Source organism: Acinonyx jubatus, chromosome B1 (genome assembly GCF_027475565.1).
Source record: "Acinonyx jubatus isolate Ajub_Pintada_27869175 chromosome B1, VMU_Ajub_asm_v1.0, whole genome shotgun sequence".
NCBI lineage: Eukaryota > Metazoa > Chordata > Mammalia > Carnivora > Felidae > Acinonyx > Acinonyx jubatus.
In genome coordinates, this window is record NC_069382.1 from 116,262,212 (window position 1) to 116,278,569 (window position 16,358).

The window sequence follows — 16,358 nt, forward strand, 5'->3', positions numbered from 1 at the left end:
AAAATCTACTTAAAAAAAATATTTGTTTAGTGTTTATTTATTTTTGACAGAGAGAGAGAGAGAGAGAGAGAGGCAGAGCATGAGTGGGGGAGGGGCAGAGAGAGAGGGAGACACAGAATCCGAAGCAGGCTCCAGGCTCTGAGCTGTCAGCACAGGGCCTGATGCGGGGCTCGAATCCACTGACTGTGAGATCATGACCTGAGCCGAAGTCGGACGCTCAACCGACTGAGCCATCCAGGCGCCCCAGGAAAAGCTACTTTTAAAGTAAACTTTTTAAAAAGCAGTATTTGACTGTAGTCAGATTTAAGACTGGAAAGAATCATAAAATCGTTTCCAGATAAAATCATCTTGGTTGTAATGGTCAGAACATGGAAGGGCATGGTTAAATTTCAGAAGATTGATAATTCCCTTAATAAACCAGTGTGTTCTGGGGCACCTGGGTGGCTCAGTCAGTTAAGCGTCTGACTTTGACTCGGGTCATAATCTCACAGTTCGTGGGTTTCAGCCCCGTGTCGGGCTCTGTACTGACAGCTCACAGCCTGAAGTCTGCTTCAGATTCTGTGTCTCCCTATCTCTGCCCCTCCCCTGCCTGTGTGCTCTCTCTTCCTCTGTCTCTCTCTCTCTCTCTTTTTCAAAAATAAATAAATAAACATTTAAAAATTAAAAAAAATAAATAAACCAATGTGTTTTGAGCACAACTAGAAACAGAACTTCATGTAAGTAACTGTAAGCTAAATCCTAGGCTCTCTTTCCAGTTGGCCTCCACTATGCAGTGCTTTACGTTTGTTAATTACTTAATTCTTCTTTTCTTTCATTAACTGCATAAAGCATATATCAATTCAAGCCACCCACAAGCAGTACATCTGTTTTTCATCAACTTCACTTAATGGTTTACAAAGCAAAGGATTTTGTATTTTCACATATGATTAGATAAAAACCATCAAGGTTAGTAATTAATTCTAACATTAAACGAGACTTTAATTTATAAATGTGTAATCATTTCTAAAAGAAGCTATTTTGAAATGCATCATTTTTAAGTGCCTTAACTGGCAAGCCTAATTCAAGTACACTTATGCAGATGTATAAAATTACTGAAGAAATGTACACTGTTTCTTTGGCATATGGATTACCTGATGCTGGACAACTTTACTATTCAATGACTTGCTTCTAACTGATAGGAAGTTAAGACTCAATTCATGAAGAAAACTTAAAAGATTAGTACCAATAGTGCGGCTAACATTTTAAGAGTTTGACTAGAAAATCAAATTCAAAAACTGATTGTGTTTAATTGCCTTAAATAGGGTTTTCTGTGGCAATTGAAGGAAATTTCCACTTGAAAACATGGCTTTTTCTCTCTGTGGCCTGCTTCTTTCTCTTCAGATTTCGAGCTGGCTTCAAGAGAGCATTTCGCTGGTGCCCTTTCATTGAAGTTTCTAGCTATGATGAGCTGGAGCTCAAGACCACCAGGTTTCACCCGACTCGGCAAAGCAGCCTTTACACGGTGACCAGGATGGAGTCCGTGACAGTGGTGTTTGAGCCCAGTGACCCAGACAACTCCAAAGCCAGTCGAAAAAAGAGAGCAACCCCAAGAGACCCAAGTTTCAGTGGCTGTTCCCGCAGGAATTCCAAATCTGCCTCCACCACGTCAAGCTTCATAAGTTCACCCTATACCTCCGCGGAAGAATATTCCTAAATCCATTTTCTGAAGTGCAAGACTAGCGTTAGGGCATCATGGTGCCAGCATAAGCCCCCATTCTCCTGTTTAGCAGTCCTGTCTTACCTACTCTCTGGAAACAGAGGGCAATTTTGGAGCAGTTATGCTTCAATTGAGAAAGGTAGCAGAGAAATGTAACAAAGACACTATTAAGAGATTTACCCCCTCAAAAATAAAATGGGCTCTTAATTTATGCTTTGAAAATTCCAAATTATTACATGCAACAAACTAAACATAGATCTGAAAAATACTTCTAAAATGTTTCATTTTTCTCATTTAAAAGTTGCAATTACAGGGGTGCCTGGATGGCTCAGTCGGTTAAAGCATCAGACTCTTGATTTCCGCTCAGGTCATGATCTCACTGTTGGTGAGTTCAAGCCCCTAGTCAGGCCATGCATGGACAGTGAGGAGACTGTTTAGGATTCTCTCTCTCTCTCTTTCTCTCTCTCTCTCTCTGTCTCTCTCTCTGTCTGCTCCTCCCCCACTTGCACTCATGATTTTTTTTCTCTCTCTCTCAAAATAAATTTTTTTAAAAATAAAAGAAATTTTAAAATTGCATATGTATTTGTGACACTAAAGTGACATATGATTTTTCCAAAAGATTAAAGAAGCTTTGTGGTGAGTGACAACAAAATCTATATAAATTAAACATTTTCATCTAATAAAACAGAAAAAAGTTAAATGACTCATTTTTCTCATTAGAATGAAAGAAAATTAGCCTCAAAGAGTAGGAATTAATGAAAATCTTTACTCAAATGAACTCATTTGGAAGAATGAAAAATTTTAAAGATTTAAAGATTTTTCTCCATGAAATGTAACTGGAAAGGAAATCTAGTAAAATTATTATACAACATACATGTCACTCTTTTTATTATTTTTTCTGAGAAAGTGGCATCAAAAGAAAAAAAAATCCTTTACTTTTTGACCGTTACATATTTTTAAATACCAAGCTAAGAAATAGCCAAAGTTAGGATCTTAAAAGGACAAAGCAAATTCCTATGATCCTCTTTATTTTTCACAAATACTTAAAAATTTTTAGAAAATAGGCAGATTATAGGGGCGCCTGGGTGGCTCAGTCGGTTAAGCATCTGACTTCGGCTCAGGTCATGATCTCATGGTTCGTGAGTTTTAGCCCTGCATCAGGCTCTGTGCTGACAACTCAGAGCCTGGAGTCCACTTCAGATTTTGTGTCTCTCTCTCTCTCTCTCTCTCTCTCTACGCCTCTCCTGCTCTCGCTCTGTGTGTGTCTCTCTCTCAAAAATAAAGAAACATTAAAAAAAATTTTTTAAAGAAAATAGGCAGATTATAAAACACTAAAGATGCCTTCTAATGAAGGGGAGAATCCCAATTGTCTCTGAGACTGGGTTACCAATTTTTGTAGGCAAGAATTAAAGATAGAAACTCATAATTATTATGGCAGACAGGAATATCTACCAGCACCAAAGAAGTGTCTCTCCCCCAGAACTCAAAGAGAAACAAAGAAGTTGGACATCAACTTTATCAATTTTGGAGCATCCTTATCCTCTCTCTCCTCCCATTGAAAAATGTGTAAGGACTAGGGAAAAGTATCAGAAGATATACTCAAATGAAAATCCTTAGAAAAGAAAGTCTATGTACTACCTGTATATACTAATAAACATATGTAGAAAGGTGAATCAATTGTTAGAATAGAAAGCAGGACAATATTTTGGATGTATGTGAACTAATAGTAGGCAAACAAGAGTATGATATACACCACTCCACAGAGAGGTGTATTTTGTCTATTTAAGTAATTCAGAAGCCCCCTAGAAAGAAGTGAGCTAATGGTCCTGAGGAAGCATCTATTTACTATAACAAAAATTTACTGACATATTTCTGAGAGCCATAACAAAATAAGATCTACTTTAAGTGTAGAATTTATCTTCCAGACCTCAGTGCTTATAAATCATCTTTCCTTGAATTAAAGATACTGTCAATCTTCCTCAAAAAAGCAGAAACCTTCTGAGAATGTGGATGTACCACACAAACTTTTCAGAAAGTCTAAAATATTCAGTTAGTTTTTTTAAAGCTATCCAGCTAAAATAATTACCTGTAATGCTTTACTCGACTGTTATACCTCCATCAATATAGAGTCAACTATTGTTTTGAAAAACAAGATAAAAGCAATTATTCAAGAGGAAATCATAGTCTGTTGCCACCACTAAAGTAAGTTTTCCAATCCTTTTTCCTATTTTGAACCCAAAGCCAGAAATATTTGATTGTTACAAAGTGTTCAAAGTCTAAACAACTCCACCATGTATGTAAACTGATTTCTTCTGATTACACCAATAAACAGACACACATACATAAAGACACGAGTATGCAAATACAATCATCTCAATGTATGTAACTTCAAAGAACTAAATTCAAACTTGAATGCTAAAATAGTCAATGGTTATTACAGGGTTGCCACAAACAGTTCAATACACTATGAAGCTTGTGTGCATGCTTTGGATAAGCAAATTTATCATTATTTAGTATCTCATTGTTGAATATAATGTTTTTAAATGTTCATTCCAAAACATGTAAATGCTTATCATACAATGTCAAAGTGTCAACAAAAGTCTAATATTTTAAAGCACACATTATCTCCTTAAACTTACAAATGATTATGAGACTAGCATTAATTAACATTCTAGATACACAGGACCATCTTTAGCTGCAGAATGTGGATGTGAAGTTTGGCCTTCAGTTTCACTGTAGTCAGCTACCACCAAATATAGGTTGAAAAACATAACTCTTGGCCTTCACACATAGTAGGAGCACTTAGTATAATTTGCTAAAACATCCAAGGAAAAATAGTCCTTCAATCTGGTGTTTTGTTTTGTTTGGTTTGGCTTTGGTTTTTTGGTCTTTTTCAGTAGATTTGGTGTTGCTGGGTGTAGCAAGTATCATCCTTTGAGTGTGATAGAAATACCTGAGGTCCAGATAGTACTTTTCTAACACTTTTAAGGGGAAACTGACATCATTAACTCACTGTTTGTGACTCTTAAATGAAAACTTATAAAGCGGAACTTTTTAAGGTCAAAAGTTTAAAAAATAATTATAAAACAAGAACAGTATGAAAGAGAGAAGACTTTAGCCCTTTTGTCTGAATTCTGACACTGACAATGATACAATAATACACATGGAAGTAATTTTCAGTAGAGGTCACTTTAAATAAAGCTATGTTGATATTTTCACATTTGTCAGGGCTTGGAATAATTTCTCTCCAAAATTCACCCTACCTTCTGAGGTTAAAGTTCACTGCAAATCTTTTTCATTGTTTGAAGGTAAAAACTGGCTAGAAATACTAGGGAGATAGTTAAAATATCCTAGGATATTTTGGATTTATATCAGTGACAGAAAAATACAAAATATTTTGGGAAAAATCTGAGAGAATCAAGAAGCTTTGCATCATTTTAAATACTTATAAAAGACAAAAATAAATAAATAGTTAATGTTGTATTTTCATTATTTTGCATCTGGAAAAAGTGTTTTTGAAATTACTTGCATAGGAAAAAATTAAAGCAACATGATTATTGTAGAATCCTATCTAACAGCTTTTATTTTTTTAGTAAGCTTAGTATGCTGCTGCATTATTCCATCTCCCAATTTCATGATGGTGACATTTCTGACCCAGCAGCCAAATCTATATTGCTTTCCAGATCCTGCCAGTCTCTTATCAGCAGAGATCCGACCAACTTCAAAGTGACCTCCACTCTTACAAAGCACATAGAAGAATGCCAGGGAGCTTAGTATCAAACCTCAGAAGCACAAAATAAATGTGAGAAATCAATGCTGGCCAGCTCTAATCTGAACTTGAATTTTGTTGATGCAGAATTTCAGCAGAAAACCTCTGATTCGTGTCTGGTAAATGATTCCATCAAACGCAAACGCAGGAGAGTTACAACTTCTCACAGGTTTAACAGTAACAAGTTGAGATCCCAATAGTGCCAATAGTTGCCAATAGTGTTCCAAAAGTTAAGGAAATGAAGCATGACGCTGGTCATGTAGAATAATATTGTAATAATTTCCCTTAGGGCCAAGCAGGAATGAAGAATAAAGTACAACAGCTCTCTGTACAAGGTCAGTGATTGTGTGTTGTAAAATAGCTTGGTGAAAACTCTGTGTATATAAGAAATAAATGAATATAATGTTTGTAACTAGTGAATAAAGTATTTTTAAGTTGTGGTAATTGTACTGAATAGGGTTTAATATATTCATACCCTTTGTGTATGTGGTAATATCTGACAGATTTGCTTTTGCTTTTTTTTTCTGTAAAATATTAAAAATAGGATTAAAAATGAAAGCAGCCCTAATATTTTCCTACTGGCTAGCAAAACATATATTATGGAAGGTCCTGTCTTGTCTGAACACACTCACCCTCAGAACTATCCTTCCTTATCTTTTCTCATTAAAAATATCTAGCTTTCCTAAGTTAACTTGATGCAGGAAAAAAAAAATCTATAGAAAGAAAAGTTACCAAAATGTAGAAAAATATTCGGTGTGGATATCAGGAGCAAGTGAATTGGAATGTGGAGCTGAAACAGTATGAAGTTGAGTATATAACATAGCATTGTAGAGCCATGACTTCAGGGCTCTAACAATCAACAGACAAGTTTAAAACCTAAGTCCCACCAGCTGATAGCTGAGAATGCAGAAAAATTTCTTTGTAGGCTTCCTGGGCAGCTCCACAGACTGCTCTCTCAACGCCTTCTCCCATGTGCTTTGAGAAGAATGCACAAAGATAATTCTGTGTCAGGAGTCAGCAATGACCCTCATTACCTACCCATTTCCAAGAGTTGCTGTGATCCATTCCTCTATCCCTGATCCATTCCTCTGTCCCACTCAGATAGAAACAAGTGTCCCCTACCTTATCTTACCAACTTGCCATAAACAGAAGAGAAAAAAAGAAACAGGATATTTTCACCTGACCACCACATATCCAAAGCATCAGGACATAAATTAAATGTGGAAATTAAATTACATGCTATTAAACAATCAAAAGATCAAAGAAGAAATCACAAGGGAAATTAGAAAATACTTGAGATGAATGAAAAGTAAAACATATTCCAAAACTTATGAGATGCAGTGAAAGTAGTGTTTGGAGGGAAATTTACAGGTGCAAATGGCTGCATTAAAAAAGAGGAGATATTTCAAATCAATTGCTCGACTTTACACACTTTCTAGTTAGAATAAGAACAAACTAAACCCTAAACTACTAAAGGGAAGGAGATAATAAAGATTAGAGCAGAGATAAAAGAAATAGAGAATAGAAACACAATAGAGAGAATCAACAAAACCACCACTTGGTTCTTTGAAATGGTCAACAAATTTGACAAACTTTTAGCTAAACAGTCATAGAAAAAAGAGAGAGATATGCAAATAACTAAAACCAAAACTGAAAATGATAAAAGAATACTAGATTAGATTATCCAGTTAAAATGCAAATTCCTAGATATACACAAATTACCTAAGGTTAATCAAGAAGTAATAGAACATCTCAAATACCTATAACAAGTAAAAAGATGGAATTAGTAAAAAATAAATAAATAAATAAATACATACATACATACAAACAAAAAGACTAAGAACAGCTGGCAAACATTTAAAGAAAAAATAACAGCAAGCCTTCTCAAATTCTTTCAAAAACTAGAAGAGGAAGATTTACTTTTACAGCTCATTCTATGAGGCCAGCATTAACCCGATAACAAAGCCAGATTTAAAAAATCACAAGAAAACAAAATTACAAATATCCCTTATGAATATAGTTACAAAAATCCTTGACAGAATCCTAGTAAACTGAATCCAACAGCATATTACTAAAGGGAGTGAAAACCTCATACACTGAAAACTACAACACATTGCCAAAAGAAGTTAAAAACAAATAAATGAAAAGACATTCTATGTTCATGGATCAAACAAATAATAAACTTAGTATTAAGACATCAATACTACCCAAAGCAATCTAAAGAGTCAATTCAATCCCTATTAAAATTATAAACAGCATTTTTTTGCAGAAATGGAAAAGTCAACCTTCAAATCCATATGAAATTGCAGGGTAGCCACACTGATGAAACAATCTTGAAAAAGAACAATAAAGTTGAAGGGCTCCAATCACACTTCTCAATTTCAAAACTTAGTACAAATTTACAGTAATAAAGACAGTGTAGTACTGGCACAAAAACAGACATATTCTTGGGCCAATGGAATAGAAATAAGAGTCCAGAAACAGACTTGTACATCTATGGCTAATTGATTTTTGACAAGAGTGCTAAGACCATTAAATGGGGAAAGAATAATCTCTTTAACAAATGGAATTAGGAGAACTGGATTCACAAAAAAGAAAAGAATAAGGATGCAAAGAATTACAATACAAAATACAAAACTGAATCCAAAATGCATCAGTAACCTAAAGATAAGCACTGAAAGCATTAAATTCTTAGAAGAAAACATAGAGGTAAATTTTCATGACACTGGAATCAGCAATGGTTTCTTAGATATGACACCAAACACATGAGCAACAAAGAAAAAATAGATAAAATGGACTTTAGCAAAATTGAAAACTTTTGAGCATCAAAGGACATTCTCAAGAAGGTAAAAAGACAACCTACAGAATGGGAGTAAATATTTGCAAATCATATGTTTGATAAGGGTTTCATACTCAAAATATATAAAGAACTCCTACTACTCAACAACAAAAAGACAAAAAAAAAACCCAGTTTAAAAATGGATGAAGGGTTTGTGGGGTGGCTCAGGTTGGTTGAGCATCCGACTTCAACTCAGGTCATGAATCCGTGGGTTCAAGCTCCACATCAGGCTCTGTGCTGACAGCTCAGTCTGGAGCCTGCTTGGGATTCTGTGTCTCCCTCTCTCTCTGCCCCTCCCCTACTCACACTCTGTCTCTCTCTGTCCCTCAAAAAATAAAACAAAACGTTAAAAAAAGTTTTAAACAAAATGGTTGAAGGGTTTGAATTGACATTTCTCCAAAGAAGATATAAAAATGTCCAAAAAAGCATATGAAAAATGTTCAACATTATTAGTCACTAGGGAAACCACAGTGAGATACCACTTCACATCCACTTAGGATGGCCATAATTAAAATTGAGACAATAGCACAGTTTGGCAAAAACGTGGATATACTGAAATTGAGTTGAGTGAAAGATGGTACAGCTGCTGTGGAAGGGTTTGGTAATTCTCCAAAACGTCAAACGTAGAGTTTCCATAGGTTCCAGACATTCCACTCCTAGGTATCTACCCAAGAGAAATGAAAACATGTCCACGCAAAATTGTACACAGACATTCATAGTAGAATTATTCAAATTCACAAAAAGTGGAAATGATCCACATGCCTACTAGCTGACAAATGAATAGACAATACATGATATTTCAATAAAATGAAATATTTGGCAATCTATAAAAAGAAATGAAATAATAATGGTGCTACAAACATAGGTGAAACTCAAAATCATTATACTAGGTGAAAGAAGCCAGTCACAAAGGACCACAAACTGTATGATTCCACTTATATGAAATGAACAGAATAGATATATCTAGAAAGAAAGAAAGCAGATTTGCTGTTCCCTGGCTGTCTTGTGCTGGAGAGGAGAGAAAGGAGTGGAAAAGGGTAGTGATTGCTAGTGGGTACAAGGTTTCTTTGGGGAATGATGAGAATGCTCTAAAGTTAGATTTTTGTGTTATCTACACAACTCTGAAACAGGCTAAAAACCATTGGATTGTATGCTTTAACCAGGTATAAATTATACATCAATAAAACTGTTTGAACAAAAAGGAATAAGAATTTCAAGGAGCAAATCTAATGGGAATATCAATATCCTATATCATTAAAAGAGCCCAAAGGGAAAAACCCATCAAATCAGCAAGAAAAACTGTTGGTTGAACAGACCTTAACAGGACCTTACAAACTAGTGGAAGGATTGGTTCTTCTTTTACAAATGCAACTGAATTTCTTATAATGTTTGCCCTTATTATGGCCATTATCCTATGAGGTATTGTGATTTATAATAAGAAATATGTGTTTGGTCCTACGTCCCATTGCTAGCACAAAGCTTATAAACCTCTTGGAATTTCCTAAATTCTGAGAGCAATAATGAGGTGTTATGTTAATGCAGTGACTTTGGGCTCCACCTAAGGATTAGGACTGGTTGCCGTGAGAACTAACCACATTATTAAACTTTCAGTCCCACCCTTTACCTCCAGAGAGAGGAGAGGGAATGAAGTTGAATCAATTGCTGATGGCCAATGATTTAATCCATCATGCCTATGTAATGAAATCTCCATAAAAACACAAAAGCACTAGATTCAGGGAACTTCCAAGTTGGTGAACACAGTCTCCACTAGGTGAGTGGCCCACCTGGAGAGAGCATGGACCCTCCACACACTTTCCTCACACCTTGCCCTATGCGTCTCTTCCATCTGGCTGTTCTTGTATATCCTTTATAAGTATATAATAAGCCAGTGATCTAGTAAGTGAAATATTTCTCTGAGTTTTGTGAGCTGCTCAAGCAAATTAATTGAACCCCAGGAGGAGGTAATGGGAACCTCTGATCTACAGCCAGTTGGTCAGAAATACAGGTAACAACCAGGACTTGCAATTGACATCCTGAATTGGAGAGGGTTGTTGGAAACTCCAGTCTGTCACCAAAGGGTAAGAAACACAGGTAGCAACCTTGGCTTGAGACTGGCATATGAGGTGGAGCCAGTTGGGGAAGCAGTCAGTCTTATAGGACCGAGCCTCTAACCTGTGGATCCTGATGCTACCTCCAGGTAGACAGTGTCAGAATTGAGTTGAATTCTCAGACACTCCCTGCTAGTATCTGAGAATTGCTTGGTGTTGTGTGGGAAGACCTCACTTGCGCGCGCACACACACACACACACACATTGGAACTGGGTCCAGGAACCAAAAGACCCTGAAATTGAACTTAAGTTATTTCCTTCAGAGAATCCCAGCCCATAGATAAAATTTACCCTAGACTCAGAAGCATGTTGCAATAGGTTTCCAATCATATAATAAAAAGTAATCCAGTGATTCGGTATTTTTAGTTACAAGCAATAGAAATGAACTCAAGGGCACCTGGGTGGCTCAGTTGGTTGAATGTCTGACTTTAGCTCAGGTCATGATCTCAAGGTTCATGAGTTCGAGCCCCTCATCGAGCTCTGTGCTGACAGCTCAGAGCCTGGAGCCTGCTTTGGATTCTGTGTCTGCCTCTCTCTCTGCCCCCACCCCCACCCCCGCTTGTGCTCTGTCTCTCTCTTTCTCAAAAACAAAGATTTAAAAAAATATTTTTTAATTAAGGAAAAAAAAAGAAATGGATTCAGGTAATCTTAGTCAAAAAGAATTTTGTAAAACACATTAAGGTAACTCACCAACTCTCTTTGAGAGCTGGAACATCAGGCCTGGGGCAATGCAGTCACTGGCCATAGACAAAAGAACATCTCAGAGCCGTAAAAGTGGCAATACTGCCACCAGAACTGCTGGGCACAATCATTATCATTTGCAGAATTTTCATCACCAAAACCAGGCACCCAAGGCTGCTGCTAGTATTGCCGCTGCTTTAGCCTCTGTTAATCGCATGTCGGTGCCACCGCAGCCACACCTCCACTGGAATGGGTCCTCCTGCATCTCTGCTGCTTTGCTTCACTAGCTTTCAATCCAAAGCCCGCAGTGGCTGCATTGTTGGTACAGCCTAGGCTGGGTGCTTGCCCTTAGCTCCAAGCCCAGTTGAAAAGGACTATTAGATTTTCTGTTTATAACATGGGAGACAGGCTCTGCCTTATAAGTGGAAATTCCCCAAACACACACGCTAGGTATTCAGTAAGAATGATAGATGTCTGTTACAGGTGCCTTGGGGAAAGAAAATGTATTTAAATGTTATGTAAATATCTTATTTACTACGAGCACAGTTTGCAATTTTCCTTTTATTTCGGTTATTTATTTTTATGGCTATTGTTAACCATATTTTACAAAATTTTCAAGAGCATTATTCTGAGGAAAAAGGTGAAGCTGTTTATTTTAATTGAATTCTCAGGAAATTTCTTCACTTTTTTCAAGGTTATTGTTACTGTGGCTAGCGAACATGAAGAACAATTGATACAGTTTTTAGAGGTTAGAATATTTGGCTACTGATTGGCAGATGACATCACCATTGGGGAAATTAACATAGTTGCTGTCTAGATATAATGTCACCTTCATAGATATATGTTTAATTAAAATAGCTTCTATGACTCTGATAAGACAAACAAGGAATGAGGAATGACCCAAACTCCTCCTAATGAACTTGAAACTCTTCCCAGTCTGAGATTTCAGGAGGACTAGGTGAAGAACTCTTTTGATTAATTTATACTTTATTATCAATAAAATGCTATTTTCAGTTTATAACAAGACAACTGTAGTTCCTTTTAAAGTATATTGGAAAAGCTACAGAAAAAGATCCTAGTGTATAAATGAAAAGGCATCAGAATATGGTTCTGTGTGCTAAATCAGAACTCTCATTTGTACCAGAGATCTCAATTGCTGGGTCCCTTCTGCCTCCAACCTCCAAATAGCCCAAGAGTGGATCTGTGTGGGTGGCCTTAGGTGGCCTGAGAAGATAAATGGTATTTTAATGAATTTATCCCCTGAGCATATATGTTTATGCACCAGGCTAAGGAAAACACTAAAACATGTAAAGCTTCAACTTTGTGTTCCTAAAAGGCAGACCCCAAAAGTAAATGACTCTTTATTTAACATAGCACCATTAAGTCTTACATAAGTAAGCATAGTGGGTGGAGAGAGTTTGCAGGATGCATGGTTGAACTAATTGATATCAAAATATGTAATCATGACACCAACAAATTCTGAGCGCCCAAGAAGCCACTGAGAACCTGAACTAAGCAAAGAGAAACCAAGTGAAACTGACCTAGTGGGGGGTCCAATGGAGACCCTGGATCAATGAAGAGTAGAATGAGGTTTTTAAGCAAGAGAAATTGACTTAAAAATGTTGGGTACTAGGAAAAGGACCCTGACATCTCAAAGACAATTTGCATACCTTAAAATATATTTGTATATTCAAAGAATTCATGCTAAAATGACAATCTTGACAAATATGACTAATTACTAAAAAAATGAAAGGATTTGGCTGAAATTAAACTTTCTCTGCTTACATAATAAAGGCACAAGAGATCAAAAAGAGCATCAATTTCCTACACAACACTTTACCCTTTCATTCAAGGCCTTGTGAGTATAGGTCAGAATAACAGTGTTTGTTTACTTAATTATAGTCATCCAGACTATTTGGTCCAAACAATTGTGAAACGTTACCTCCCTACTCACCAGGGTAGACCTTGCTGCTACACAGGCGTTCCATCTCTTCCTTTCCAGTTGCATCTCATCCATTCCCTCCGTCCCATACCACCCCTGGCCAAGTCAGTGTTCTGCCTTTTTCCTACACTTATGTTAGCCCAAGGTAGGGTCTGCGAATGCTTACAGTGGGAATGATAAAGAGATAGTTGACTACAAACCGAAAAGCTTTAAGAGGAACCAGAGGGACAAATGATTTCTTAGCTCTCTACAACTTAAAGAACAAGATTATAGTATGGAAAAGATAGGTCTATGATGAATTTACTAAAGTTGACAACTACCTCAATAAAAAAAAAATGAAGAATAGTTTTAAAAATCAGATGCGGCATTCACTTACAGACAAAAGTTGAAAATAGTTCTACAAACATACAGTCAACTTAAAGCCATCAGAAAATAAAAGTTAAATAATTTTTCTTTGATAATTTGACTTTTAAATACCAAATACATATTTGCATTAAGTAATGATCAATTAAATGTATGATGCCAAAAACTTTACCTTAAACAGTTTACTTTTCATATGAAGTCCAAAGATAGAACTCTTGCTTTTAGAGTATGTGGCTCTCAATGAACTAAGCTCTTTTCCTCTGCGGCTTTGGTATTTTCTAAACTTAGCTTCCAATGTGAGTGAGTTTTCTTGAATCAAGGCATGTGGGAAAGTTTAGGTACACCTCATTCCTAATTATATTCCACTGACAAGAACTAGACGCATGGTACCACCTAAAGCAAGAGAGCCAGAGAAATATAGACCTTGGTTAGGCAGCTGCTTCTTAGCAACAACCTTGCACTGTGGCAGGGCAGCATAATTCTTTGATGGAAATCTAGCTTCTGCCGCAGATTACCCATTTGATCATCAAATATCTATGCGCAACATTAGTGCTCAACACAGAATATACCCCCACACACCCCACTGTAGGCATCACAAAATGGCACCCAGTTACTGTGTCCAGCTCAAAGACCAGGATATCCTGGTGGCGTACAGTCCTCTCCATCTGATATGGATAGGGTTACTCATGGTCCTGCAATCGACAATCTAAAATGGCAAGCCTTCTGCTCCACTCCACATCCAGTATACAATGGTGGAGAAGGGACAGAATGAACATAATTACAAACTCAAATTCAGAAAAGGGAAGCATGGGAAGCACACAGCCAGCATTGGTCCTTAGCAGTGATGAAATTCCAGAGGATAAGTATTGGGTATACCTCTTCTCTTGGCAATGGACTCCTTTAGTATCCCATTGTAATGGCTGTCATATCTAAAAACACATGCACCTGGGCACCTGGGTGGCCAGTTGGTGAAGCGTCCGACTTCAGCTCAGGTCATGATCTCACGTTTGGTGGGTTTGAGCCCTGCATCAGGCTCTGTGCTGACAGCTCGGAGCCTGGAGCCTGCTTCGAATTCTATGTCTCCCTCTCTCTCTGCCCCTCCCTTGCTTGTGCTCTGTTTCTCTGTATTTCTCAAAAATAAATAAATGTTAAAAATTTTTTTAAATAAATAAAATAAAAACATATGCACCACAAACATACGTATATACTCAAATGGAAAAATGAGATATCATTAGCTTCCTCTACTATTGACTATGGGTATCAAAACATAAAATAAGTAAAAGTGCTCCTTATATGCAAATAAACATGCAAAATCATTAATCATTACACTTATTTTTCACTAATTACATGTAAGTTTTTCTTAATATTCTGGTCTGTAATTCAATCGCTTACTCTTACATACTGAAAGGTGCTATATTTTCTTAGGCAATTAACAAATATTTTAACCAGTCTTATATGAACATTGAAGAATGGAACTCTTAATTTAAAAGATTTAAATATTTTAGGAAAAAATTGTTTTCAAGTTTTGTGAGTATGCATGCAAGAAAGATTTTATAGGAAGTATCCTTCTTTGTTCTTGGATTATGGGAAACCTTCTTTCAGACTTGGAGGTTCAAATTCTTAGTGAACCAAAATTAAGCAACCTCTTTGCAAGTTCTTTTGACTCTGAGTATGACAACTAAAATCTACATGCTAGCTGTTCTCCTCAGGCTGAGAAACCTATTGCCTTAAATTTAGATATGTCTGCTTCATCTCCTGGCTTAGCCTCTCTCAGATTTCATCTCCTGATTTCTCTCAGAAATCGAAGGAACTCCTGCATCCATGAATCAGCTATTTCCTTTTTATGCCTGTCAGAGTCCATGGAGATCATGGTCAAATATAAAAGGTAGTCCCCACCTACCTCATATGATAACAGAAAAGCAGACTATGAAGGACAGCCCTTTATAGATAAAAGTGAAAGAAACTAAAAATATCTAAACATTGCATAATTAGCATAAATATAATTACACGTTATGTAATAATAATTCAGTTTATTATTATGGCCATCCTCGGAGAATATAGTGAGTATATAGACTATTAGGGTATAGACCATTCACAATAGTCCATAATATTTTACCAAGGCCATGAAGATTTCCTTTCAACGTAGACTTAGAGGATGCTCAATTTATTCCTTATTTTGTCTGTTTTGAACAGCAAATATTTGTGAGAAGGCAAGAGAAAAGCATGCCCAATTTAGTAGGAGATTTACTTTTAAGTTAATGTGTTTATTTCAGCAAATCAAGTTCATCACCAGCTTCAATCACCCTCACCCTCCTTATCCAATTAGAGCACTTAGTCTATATTTTTAGTCATGAATAGCTTATTAATTTTTCACACTATCTTATAAAGTAATAAAGAAATTAAAGCAGAAATTTTAAACATCCTGCCCAAATCACAACTTGCTACTGGTAAAGCTTAACTTTGAACCCAGGCAGTCTGACTCCAAAAACTACCTATGCCTTCGACTAGTAGAGTGAGATCCAGCCACATGACCTTGGTGAAATAAAGGTTGTATATGTCTGTCTCTAATAATTATATTAGGAAACAAACAACCCTGACACATTTTGAGATTTTAATCTTTAAAGTGTGAATATTATGTGGCAGTTTTGAAGTAGATGATCTACTACTTCCAAACCTCTCAAAATATGTGGTGTTTCAGAGAAGATGCTGATCCATAAGATGCTGAGACATTTCACGAGGTCTAGTTATCCTGATGAATAAACTCCTGTCCTGGTTCTTATTCTAAGCTGAGGGTATCCCAGGGTTGATTCCAAATCAGGAGAGTTGTTTTAGCAAAACTCACAGGGAACTGGAGAAAATATCAGAATATTGGCCAAACGGCGCATTAATTTCCTCCATGGAAAAACAATTATTCAGGAAATTGAAGAACACAGAATCACAAAAAAGGCTATTATATAATG

At 36.5% G+C, this 16,358-nt stretch overlaps 1 protein-coding gene across 1 annotated transcript in view; it reads left to right on the forward strand.

Annotated features, from left to right (window-relative positions):
- The window catches only part of TACR3 (tachykinin receptor 3), a 94,637-nt gene extending 88,556 nt beyond the window's left edge, over window positions 1-6,081 (forward strand). The window contains exon 5 of the mRNA XM_027061763.2: window positions 1,381-6,081. Within this exon, the coding sequence (XP_026917564.2) occupies window positions 1,381-1,693 (313 nt within the window). The 3' untranslated portion in view covers window positions 1,694-6,081. The remainder of the gene's footprint in view (window positions 1-1,380) is intronic.
- The last annotated feature ends 10,277 nt before the right edge of the window (window positions 6,082-16,358 follow it).